This window comes from Diceros bicornis, chromosome 34 (assembly GCF_020826845.1).
Source record: "Diceros bicornis minor isolate mBicDic1 chromosome 34, mDicBic1.mat.cur, whole genome shotgun sequence".
Taxonomy (NCBI): Eukaryota; Metazoa; Chordata; class Mammalia; order Perissodactyla; family Rhinocerotidae; genus Diceros; species Diceros bicornis.
In genome coordinates, this window is record NC_080773.1 from 22,871,033 (window position 1) to 22,882,982 (window position 11,950).

The following is an 11,950-nucleotide window of genomic DNA, read 5'->3' on the forward strand; positions in this document are numbered from 1 at the left end:
GCAGGGAAGAGAGAGGAAGACACACGCGGAGACGGGAGGAGACAGAGACCCAGGAAAGCTGAGACAGTCGAGAGACAGAGAAACACAGAGATGGTGAAAGAGGAAGGCAGAGAGAGACCTGGGAGTCTGAGACACAGAACAGACCCAGGCACAGAGAGATACAGCGAGAGGGAGACAGAGTGAGAGACAGACAGGGAAAGGGACTCCGAGAGGCAGCTAGACTCCCCAGGACCGAGACCCCTGAGAGATGTGGAGAGACAGAGAGGAGACCCAGACACAGGGAGGCGGGGGCTGAGGTAGAGAACGCCAGAGGGGGGCTGCCCCAAACGGGGTGGGCTGTTCTCGCCCCCTCGGGGCCCAGAAGGCACCCCCTCCCCAGCCCGCCATCTCCCTGGAACGCCCGAGGCTGAGGATGTTGGCGGCTGGTGACGCCCCCCCCCAGGAAGGGCCCTGGTACCCGCGCCCTGGATGTGCAGCCCCCTGCCCCCCATACAGGAGCTCAGGGAAAAGCGGCTCCCGCTCCTCAAACGGCCCCCCTCAGCCTGCCTGGGGTAACACCGTCCTTCCCCCACGCCCCCCGCAGCTGGGGGGTCTCTTACCTGCCACTACAGCCTGGAGCAGGTCCCCCCAGCGCTGGGCTGGCCGTGGTGGGCGACTCCGCCCGCCAGGGAGAAAGAGAGAGAGAGAGAGAGAGAGAAAGAGAGAGAAGCTGGAGAATGAGAGGAAGAGCTGGGGAGGAGGGGAGGGAGAGGGGATGGAGGGAGGAGAGGAGGAGGGGGGAGGGACACGGGGGAGGGGGAGTCTGCGAGAGAGGAAGGAGGAGGGAAGGGGGAGAGCGCAGGGAGGGAGGGGGAGGAGCCAGAGAGAGAGAGAGAGGAGGAGGAGGAGGCGGGCGGGAGGCCGGGGAGGGGCCTGGAGAGGGAAGAGGGGGAGGAGGAGGGGGAGGTGGCCCAACCCTCCCGCCCACCCTCAGGGTTCAGCACCACCAGCGAGGGACAGCGGCGGAGGGCGCTCCTGCACACGTGTGCCGGGGTGGGTGTGGGTGTGCGTGTGGGGGTGTGTTTTACGGGGATGTAATGGTCATTCAGAGGCATCCCCCACAACACACACAGTCTCTGATCCATACAAGGGCCCAAGACGCAAAAACAGCCACAAATAGTTACAGGCTGGCAGAACTGTGGGGAGAGCAAGAATGTTTAGCCAGATCCAAATTCACATGCTGCGCCTGCAGACATAACCTTACAAAGCGAGCCAGAAACAACCACCAAGGCAGGCGTTAATAATAATAACAGTGGCCGTTCTATGTCCCTGGCCACATGCCAGGCATTGTTATAAAATTTTTTATAAGCGCTGGACACATGTTGACACAACAAATCCTCATGACAACCCTGCGAGGGAGATGCTATTGGCCCCTAATTTTACGGGTGGGGAAACTGAGGCACAGCGTGGTGAAGTGTGGCTTCAAGCTCTACACTCTTAACTGCTACACTACACGCTGGTCCAGACTGGGGAGCTGGTGAGCAGTGAGCAAGTGAACTGCAAAGGCCCAGGCGGGTGGCCCAGACTCCTGCAGGCTCACTCCTGAACTGTGGACACACACACGTGCACACACGCCCCAGATCCACACCGTCACTGACTAAATTCACCCCAGGGTCCCACTCCCACCCAGGATGGGAGGCGATGTAGTGCCCCACCTCGGCAGGTGGGCAGCAGGAGGGAAGGGACCGTGCTGGTGCCAATGATCTGTGCCCACCGCCAGGCCTGGCTGGACACCCTCGGACCACTGCCAGGACAGGAGGGAGATGATCCAGTTCCTTGCAATTTCCCACGCTGGGGCCTGGTTCTGGGAGACGGATGAAGACAGGGGTGGCCAAGAATTGGTGGGCTCCCAACTCCTAAAAACCCACTGTGTGGAGAAAGGTGGCTCGGTCTTCATTGTCAGTGCGGGTGGTCAGACTGATGGGTGGACTTCCATAGAAGGAGGCAGACGGATGGCCAGAATGACCGCGGTGCTGGCCTCTCTCCCTCAGGAAGCAGGAGTCCCAGCCAACCCCTGCCCCAGGGAGAAAGGAGCCCACCCTCCTCACCAGCCTGGACCCCGCTCAGGGATGACTCCCCAGTCCCGACTCGGATTCTATTCCTAGCCTGCGGTGGAGGAGGGCAAGATTTCTTCCGCCATCCCCGCTCTCCACTGGTGCCTGAGATGTAGGCCTTTGACTCCTTCTCCTGGGGCCACAGAAGGGGCCACGGGAGGGGGAATTCCTACAGCCACAGGTCAGGGAAATCAAGCTTGTCTCCAACTCCCTGGTCCCGTAATGCCCTGGGCTTTTCAGTTAGGTCTAACCTCAGTCCTTTCCAGCATGCTACATCCTGCGTCCTATCTGCCTGGGTCTCGTCTCAGTACTCCCCAACTGGGGTCTAACCTCAATTACTTTCTGCTGGCGTCTAAACTTGGTCCTTGGTGCAGGGTCTAACCATAGTAATTTCTGTTAGGGTCCAACCTCGGCACTACTCGTAGAGGGTCTAGCCTCAGAGCCTCTGTTGCAATTTGACCATGGCTTTCCCACAACAGTCCTTTCCACTCATAACCTTTCCTCTGAGGCTCAATTTCCTTGTCTTTCCACTGGCATCTAACCTCAGCTCTTTCCCTTACCTTCTAGTTTTCTCCACAGTGGTTCGACTTCGGCCTTTCTGCTAGGGCCTAACTAACCTCACTTCATTCCTCTGAGGTCAACACTGTGATTTCACCTCAGTCCTGCTTCTGTGTCTAACCGAGGATCCTTTCTCCACACATCCCCCTCCCTCCATTCCTCCGGGCGAATCCAGCACCCAACACAGAGCCTGCACACAGCAGGCGCTCATGAAATGCACACCAAACCAAAGAATGAAGACAACAGAAAGTCTGGTTCCTCTGGACGTATAAAATAACTGTCAGCTAACCAGTTCTCATCCGGAGCGGAGGGGGGTCGGGTGAGATCATCCCGTTTTCCAGTGGGGACACCGAGGCACAGAGAGAGGGGCGTGTGAGCCAGGGTGACAGGGCACACTGGGGCAGGACAGGAACCCACAGCTCCACCGCCCCGGGGGGCCTGGGGAGACCATCCCCTCCTTCAGGATGCTTCCCCCACCAGAAGCGGCTGGAGGTGACTGCCCCAGTCAACTGTCCCCAGGCCTGGGGCGGGCGGTGGGTGGGTGCTCAGGGGGCCGGGGTCTCAGCAGGCCCTGGAGCCACCGTGTCCCCCAGCCTTTGTGGCTGACGTCTCCTCTGCTCCACTTGATGCCGAAGCCGGGTGATGACCAGCTCCGAGGCTTGGATCAGGCTGTGCTGCGGGAACAAGAGGAGGAGGAGGGCGGGGCTGACACAGAGCTGCAGGGGGCCGGGGAGGCCACAGGGCACTGCACCGTCTGGAGTTAGACCATCCCAACTGCCGGAGCTCGGCCACGGCGGGAGGTCAGAGAGCAGACCACAGTGCCCAGGGTGGGAACAGGTCTCTGTGACGGGTGAAGGTTAGACCCAGGAGGACGGTCTTCAGTGAATTTCCAGGGGGAGCAACAAAGCCTAGACCTAAATGTATGGGTCTGAGGTTAGACCTCAGTGGAAGGGAAGGGGATGGATAAAACATGAGAGATTGCATTATATGGGCGTGAGGTTAGACCACAGTAGGGGAGACAAATGTGAGACCCCGCAGAACAGGACAGGCCAACAGGATAGAGGAGGAGCAAACCAAAGTGGAGAAGCAAAGAATCTATCACCCCATGAAGGATGGAGTTAGACCCTGGTTGGAGGGTCTGAGGTTAGACCCTACTAGAAGGGACAGAGGGGAGATCACAGTGGAATGGCTTGAAACAGACCATAATGAGGGACGATGGGATGGTCAGACCACAGTAAAAGGGAAGTGCTTTCTCCCACAGCTGGACCATAGCCTCTTCCACTGTGGTCTAACTTATGTCCTTTCCATTAGGGTCTAACCTCAGACCTCTCCACTGGGTCTAACCTCATTCTATCTTACTCGGGTCTAACTTTTGTTCCATCCACTGTGGTTCAACCTCAGATCTTTCCACCAGGGATCTTTTCTCCTGAGGTCTAACCTAGACCATTCCATTAAGGAACAGATGGTAGGAAAAGGCTCAGGCAAAGACTGCAGAGGAGGCAGTAAGGTCAGACTCCAGGAGAAAGACCCACGTTAGACCACATAGGAAAAGATCCTGGAGCCAGACCAGAGGGAGGGAGAAGGCAAACACCAGATCAGGAAACAAAGGGACATCACAGCCTCAAGGATGAGGGTTGGGGCCCAAGGAAAAGGTCAGAGGTCAGACTATATTGTTGGGGGTTAAACTGCAATAAAGAGTTCCAGGTTGCACCATGGACCATTGGAATGGTTGCATATTAGACCATACAGGTGTCATGGCAGTTAGGCTGCCATGGGGGGGTGAGAGGTCAACGCACAGCAGAAGGCTGGACAAGAGACCACAGTTCAAAGGCTTGACCACAAGAGAAAGTTCAGAGGTTAGCCCAAAGTGGAAAGGTTCAAGGTTGGACTAGAGCAGACAGCTAGAGACCGGCAGTAGAAGGGCTGGAGGTTACACCGCAGGGGAAGGGCAGAAGTGTGGCTCGGAAGTCAGGGTCTCAACAGCAAGGCGGAGACTAGCCCGCAGCCAGAGGGACGCTGGTCACCCGCGTAGAAGAGGGTGTGGTAAGCAAAGCAGTCACCGCCTGACACACAGCGGAAGGATCAAGGCTAGATCAGAGGGGTGGATCCAGGCCAGGTCACGGTGAAGGGACAGAGTCAGACAAAGCATGAGGGATGAAGGACAGAGTTGGGGAGGCTGAGGGTGGGCCGGGGGTGACAGAGGCCGCACCGGAATCCCCTTCTCCTAGGAGTTGTCCTTGGCCAAGAGGAACGCCTCCTGGAAACCGGTCACGCCCCCCCAGGAGGGGGCCTGCAGCCAACGAGCCCCTCGCCCAAAGGCGGCCTCAGGCTCCAGAGCTCCCCCTGGGACCGGGCTGAGGCCCGACTGCCCGTAGATCCCCCTTGTCACGTGGCTTCTCCCCTCGACTGACACGTTCCCCTGAGAACACGCCCTCCATAAAGCAGGTGTGCAAAACCCCCCATCTCAGGCTCTGCTTCGAGGGGACCCCGCCCGAGAGCCCGGCTACCTGCAGGATGTGCACGCCCTTCAGGGAGACCACGGCGAGCTCCCGCAGCCCATCCCCCGTCAGGTCCACGTGAGCCATGGCCAGCAGGGGGCTGGAGAAGCTTCGCTGCCACAGCAAGCGGAATCCACGCTCGGCCTCGGGGAGCCCGGACTCCGGGTCACCGTACTTGTAACAGAGTAGCTCCTGCAGGGGGCGAGGGGTGGGGGTCACACGGGGAGGAGGGGCAGAGGAGGGGACAGGCGGTGGCAGCCCCAGCCCTCAGGTCCCACCTGTCCATAGGTGGCCACCAGGACTTCCGGCCGCCCATCCAAGTCTATGTCGGTGACCAGGCCACAGAGGATGCTGTCAAACTGGTCGCTGCCGGGCAGGAGAAGCTGGTCTTCAAGGCCCCGGCTTAGCAGGTCCCTGAGGGTCCCAGACACGGCGGGAACACTGAGGTCAGACTGCAATGCCTGCACCCTTAGTGCCAGACCCTAGGTGGGGCGCCCACTGTGCTCCCCTTCTCAGGTCTGGACACACTGTTCCTCCTGAAGCCTGGACACCCTTGTCTCCAACCTGGACACCCTCACATCCACCAAGGGGAACTCAAATCGTTCACTTAGACTGGCGACCCCCTACTCCCCAGTCTGGACACCCACCCTGTCCCCCGGGAGGCGGGACCATCTCACTCCCAATGGAAACCCACACCGTTCTTTCTGGGGATCAGACACCCTTGTCCCAGCCTGGACATCCACGGAGCCTGGAGAGCTCGTCCCCAGTGTGGACATCTTCGCTGCCCACCACGTGTGCCACAGCTCCCGAGAGCCGACTGGGAAAGTTTCAGAAATTTCGCACGCCGGTTGGCACCATGTCAGCGGCTCAAAATCTGCCACGGTGGGAGTATTTACACCACGGAAGTCGGCACATGCTACACACCAAGGCTTTCTCGCACGCGGAGCCGGTTGTTAAACATCTGCCAGCACCCTTTGCCTACCGACTCCAGGAGGGGTGGACATCTCGGCTCCCATCCCAAGGCCTTGACATATCCAGACTTACACACTCGCACTCCCCTCCCTGGATCACGGACACCTTTACCTGCCCAACCCTGAACAACCTCCCCGAGAAGGACCTTCTGCTGAGAATGACAAGGTTAGAGCCCGGTGCAAAGGTATGGGGTCAGACTGCACCCACGCGCCCAGGCCCCTCACCGGTACACCACTGCTGGCTCCAACATGCTGGTCACAAGCACGCTGTACTCGTCCTCCTGTGGCCTCTCCTTGGCCTCTGGAGAAGGAACAGGAATGTGGGGGTGGATCTCAGGGGACAGGTTCCAGGCTCCTCCTCGTACCCCGCCCCCTTCAGTCAGAGGAACGCAGGGGAAAGACTTGAGGTTGGGCTACAGTGGGAGGGTTAGAGGTTAGACCACGAGAGAATGACTGAGGTATGAGACACCTCAATGAACAGGCGTTGGACAACAGTAAAAACGGCCGAGGTTAGACCACCACAGTGGAAGAGACAAAGGTTAGACGACAGCAGAAATGTCTGAGGTTAGACCATACTGGGAGTGTCCGCGAACAAACCACAGTGGGAGGAGCAGCGTGAAGACCAACCCGAGGGACAGAAGACAGACTGCAGGGGTCAGGCCAAGGGAACACCAGAGAAGGACGGACCACAGGGGGAGGGACAGAGCAACACGGGGTGGGAGGGTGAGACCCTGAGGGATGTGACAGCGTTGAGTCCGCGAGAAAAGCCTGGGTTAGATCACAGCAAGAGACACAGCGACGAGGCCAGCAAGGGGGATCAGAGGAAGTCAGAATGTGGGGAGGAAGGTTAGACTGCCAAAGGAAAGGCAGGTCAACTCCAGAGTAAAGGTCTGAGATTAGCCCACCAGGGCGAGCAACCGGAAGTGAAATTCAGGAGAGTACAGGGGAGGGAAGGGGCACGGTGTAGCTCCAGGGCTGGAGTGGGGCATACGGGAGGGCGGGCTGGGGAGCTGGACACTCTGGGAGAGGGGTACAAACACGGTGGGGGAGCTGGGCCTGCAGAGTTGCCCCCCACGCCCAGGGCTCACCCTCGGGGGCTGAGAGGCTGAACACGATCACTCGGGAGATGGGGCCATCCTGCAGGATCGTCCACGTCTGTAGGACCTCTGCGTGGAGGGCGAGGACTCAGGGCCGGCCCCCAGCCCTCAGCCCCCACCCCAGCCTCGCCCCGGCCATCACCTCGACTCCGCTGGTCCACGTGGGCGACACGGACGTAACCACTCTGACAGCCGAGGGCGGAGAGCCGCCGGGATGTGCCAGGGAGGTTGTGGACATCGAGCCAGAGGACGCTGGGGGGTGGGTGGGTGGACAGAGGGCGGTCACCAGGTCCCAGCCCCACATCCTTCCTCCCCAGAAGCATCCACCCCCTCCCTGTAGCCCCCACCGGGCCTGACTTCTCTGAGGTAACCCCCACCCCCCAATTTCTCTAGGGGTCACTTCCCACCACCTGGTTCCTCTGAGGCCGCCTACTCTGGTCCCCGCTGGCCTCTTCTGGGGGCTCTCCTACCTACTGGTCAGGTTCGTGAGCTCTGGGAAGAGGTTTTCCACGGGCTGTTCCTCAAACTGATGCAGCCCCTCGTTCTGGGGGAACGAAGACCCGCCCCCGCTTGGAGTCAGTGGCCGGCCCACGGTGACCCCAGCAGGGCTGTGCCCACCCAACGCCCCCCGCCTCACCTCCTTGTAGAGATGAATGGCCGGGTCATTCCCACTCAGGAGAAACACGGTCTCCAGTTGATCCCCGACCTGAACCCTGAAAGCAGAGAGATCTAGAACCCCAGTGTAGCAGAGCCGGAGCGTGACAGGGTCCACGTGTGTTAAAACTCTCCTCTTGCAAAAATCCTTGCCTAACATTCTGGGATCCAGACACCAGGTCCAGGGCCAGAATCTCAGGGCTGGCGCCTTTAGTATTCTATCTCCTTGAAATGCAGAATTGGAGAAACTAGCCCTTACAGAATCTCAGAATCACAGAATTGTAGAACTTTCCAGTCTCAGAATCGCAGAAACTTGGCATGCTAGAAGCTTCCATTTCTAGAGCCCTCAACCTGCTCGAATCTTCATTCTGGATGTGGATTCAGGAATGGAACAAAGAGCTCTAGAATGGGTTGCAGAACCTCAGAACATTAAAACCTCTTTAACCTAGAACCCCACTGTTCCAGAAGTTCTGTTTTCCTAATCCTTTGAAACAGTAGAACTTTTAGAAATTGCCATCATGGATATTCAGACTCATGAAATGGCACAACATCCAAATCCTAGAATCCAGAACATCAGTTTCTAGAATTCTCACCTGCTAGACCAGAGGTTGGCGAACTATGATGCGCAGGCCAAATCCTGTTTTTGTAAATACAGTTTTATTGAAACAGCCATGCCCATTCATTCACACAGTGTCAATGGCTGCTTTCTCGCTACAATGGCAGACTTGAGAAGTTGTGGCAGAGACTGGCCCTCAAAGCCTAATATTTACCATCTGGCCCTTAACAGAAAAAGTTTGCCAACCACTGTGCTAGACTGTTGGTGTTCTAGAATGGAATCTAGAACTCTAGAATGGAATTCTCATAGTTCAGTGTTCTAGAACCTCAGTATTCTAGATGGTCTGTATTCTATCTCCTTGAAATATGAGAATTGTTAGGACTTTAAGCAAACTGTAGAACTTTTGAATCTTGGAATCTCAGAGCTTAAATTCTAGAAAATTTCGCATCTCAGGATCTTGGAATGTCCAAATCTAGAACATTAGAACCTGAGACTTCTAGATGTCTAGAACACAGGTGCTCAATTAACTCTCAGATTATCTAGTTCAGGGGTAACAAAACGGTGGCCCACCAGCCAAGTCTGGTCCATGGCCGCCTTAAAATGATGCTCTAAAAAACAAAACTAGAGTCTGTCTGTCTAGTGACTAGTTTGTGATCTCTAGTTTGCTATAGCATCCCTCCCAACACACACACACTCAGCGTGTGACACCCGCGGCTTACGTACTCTGCATGGCACAGCTGGAAAGGAGTGAACTGGAGCTCCAGGTTCAGGCAGCTCTCTGCAAGGGGAGCACAGGCAGATGGGCACGGGGACCCGCCAGGCCCCCCTTCCGCCCTCCCCACCCCTCCTTCCTTCCAGGCCACACTTACGGGCAATGGAGTCGAGGTTGTACTCAGAGCCAGGTTCATACTCGCAGTAAATGTTAAGGAAGGGGCTGCCCTTGTCCCCTGAATCCTGGGGGAGGAAACCGGCCTCAGGGGGGAGTAGACACAGCAAGAAGGACCTGGGTCAGAATCAATGGGATCCACTGTGTGTGTAGTGGGGAGGGAATGGGCAGGTGGAGGGGGCCTGGGTACCTTGATGAACGTGATCCCCACAACCAGGCCCCGCTTTGGGGGCGACTTGTTGAAGGTGTCGATGGAGACAATCTCGGCGTCCACTAGGAGGGGACAGTTCAAAGTTCGCGTTTCAGGCAGGCTCGAGAACCCCATATCCCTAATCACGGTGACCCCTGACCTCTAGGACTCCATAATCTCTGACCACCGCAATTAATTACCATGACCTCTGGGTCCGACTGAGCCCTGATCACCATCACCATGGTATGAAGGCTTCTAACCTGAGTCTGAGGAATCTGGAACCCTAACCACTTCCAGGCTCCTATTATCCCTGCCCTCTGACCCAATGCCTCCTGATTATCACCCTTGACCCCTTCAATCACCCTGACTCATTCAACCATCATGGTGACTCGGCTCAGAGCCTCAGAAGCCTTCTCAACACCGCGTTCCAGGCCCCCCAGCCCCACGGCGCCACGCACCGGGAATGTAGTTGAACTGCAGCTCCTTGGCCACAGGCCGGATTTTCTGTCGGAGGTCTTGGTAGCGGAAGCCCAGCACCTTGCCTTTAAGGGTGGCGGCCAGCAGCTCCCCGCGTCCGCCCGCGCCGCCCGCCAGCCCGTACACATTGCTCTGCGACGAGAAGCGCGTGAAGCTATCCTCGCGCAGCGGGCAAGGCCCCGCGGCCACGGCCGCCTCCCCCATCACGCCCCTCAACTATTCACCCCCGGCGGCCCCCGCCGCGGCCCGCCCTACCGCACCCTCCCGAAGCGACCCGGAGCGCCGGGTGCCCGGCCGTCGCGCAGACTGATGATGTAGCGAAGCTGCCGTCGCTGCCCTTTACCAAGATGGCCGCCAGCGGGGCTGCCTGGGCTTCCCACGAGACTTTGCCCCACGCGCCTGCGCGCTCCTTCCTGCTCCTTGTCAGAGCCAAGAAGGGGCTCCCGATTGTGGTCTGAAGATGGGAGGTGGTGGCCCTCGCTGTGGGCTGTGTGGAAGGTGGAATAATGATAAAAATCATAAAACTCAGTATAGCCCTTACGTGCCAGGACCCGTTCTAAGCGCTTTCCCTCTGTCAATTTATTTAAAACTCAGGCCGGCTGAGCTAGGTACTATATCTGTTTTATAGGTGAAGGAACTGCGCCACAGAGAGGTAAATTAATTTGTCTAAGATCACGCAGCTAGTAAGAAGCAGTCAGTACTGGAACCCAAACAAGACAGCTCCATAGTTTATTAGTTTAATCACATCACCTTTAAAATGATGAAATGCATTCTTCCTACCCCAAGGGAAAAAGATCTGGCCATCTGTTTTGGCAAATAATGGCCCCCTCCTTTATCGAACGCCTACTTTGTGCCAGTCACGTTGGCCCTGATCATCTCATGGAATCCTCACAACCACCCTGCTATTGTTACCCCGCATGCATTTATTCAGCATTTACTACGTGCCCAGGCAACAAGCCTGGAAAGGGGTTTATCATCCCAATTTATGGAGGATGAAATTGAGGCCCGGAGAGAGAGAGAAAGTCCCTTGACTGATGTGCTACTAGGTGGTGGAGACAGGACGTAAGCCAGGTCTTTCTGACCCCGAGGGCTTCCTGTATATGCCCTCCTGTCTCTAGAAGGGCATCAGGGGTTTTCGGACTCTGTGTACACTTGTATCTCGTTTCCGGAAACCATGAGTTGGCCAACTGTTCTGGCCACCTTGAGTCATCTCGTCACCCTCCTCCATGCAGAAACACACACACGTGCACAGACTACACAATCCATGAAGGCAGTGACTCGCTCTCCCTTGGTCACGGTCAGATCCCCAGCACCTGGGCCACAAGGCCTGACACAAAGCGAGCGTTCAGTAAATACGTGTTAAAACCCCATGCACTGTGCGACGCCCTTTGCCAAGCACCTAGGACCCCGTTACCTAAGAGACCTAAGAGGAAGGTTCTCACGGGCACACTGCATCTGGAGGGCGGTGAGGAGAAGGAGTTTGCGTCAACTCCGGATCTCTGGTGTTGGTGAGCTTTCAAGCTCCCGGAGGGCAGGCTCCGGCCGTGGTGTTGTGTGCTGTGTCCCCGGGGCCAGACCAGGGCACGGCACCCAGCAGGTGCTTGGTAAATATTCGCTCAGTAGCAGAATGGGGGGTCTAGTTCTGCCACTTATGAAGAAGGTTTTCTTCAGGCTTTTTCTACCTCACGTGGTAACCTTGAAACTATGTCCACTTAATATTTGTTGAGTGAATGAAGGAAGTAAACTGTAGCTTGAAAAAGGAAGGACCGTCCTGTAGTTTCCAACCCTAGCTGCACATTTCAATCACCTATGGAACTTTCAGGAAAAAGCAAAAAACCCCAAAAGGGTGGGGAACCTCAATCAAACAACAGTTGATCAGGGTGCGACCGAAGCTTGAGTACTTTCAATGATCTGAAGCACAGCCAGGGTTGAGAATCACTTTTCAGGTCACTGAGGGCAGAAACAGACTC

At 56.9% G+C, this 11,950-nt stretch overlaps 1 protein-coding gene across 2 annotated transcripts; it reads right to left on the reverse strand.

Annotated features, from left to right (window-relative positions):
- Window positions 1-2,901: 2,901 nt before the first annotated feature.
- Window positions 2,902-10,208, reverse strand: KPTN (kaptin, actin binding protein). 2 transcript variants are annotated; one of them, XM_058529710.1, is made up of 12 exons: window positions 9,962-10,208; window positions 9,504-9,586; window positions 9,297-9,381; window positions 9,151-9,205; window positions 7,855-7,930; window positions 7,688-7,761; window positions 7,360-7,469; window positions 7,209-7,286; window positions 6,346-6,421; window positions 5,428-5,563; window positions 5,159-5,341; window positions 2,902-3,320 (listed from the first exon to the last, which is right to left on the reverse strand). In XM_058529710.1, the coding sequence occupies exons 1-12, from the start codon at window positions 10,182-10,184 to the stop codon at window positions 3,213-3,215; spliced, it is 1,287 nt and encodes a 428-aa protein (XP_058385693.1). In that variant the 5' UTR covers window positions 10,185-10,208; the 3' UTR covers window positions 2,902-3,212. The 2 variants fall into 2 exon arrangements, with proteins under 2 accessions (XP_058385693.1, XP_058385692.1); XM_058529709.1 differs by having other exon boundaries at window positions 2,902-3,325.
- Between the last annotated feature and the right edge of the window lie 1,742 nt (window positions 10,209-11,950).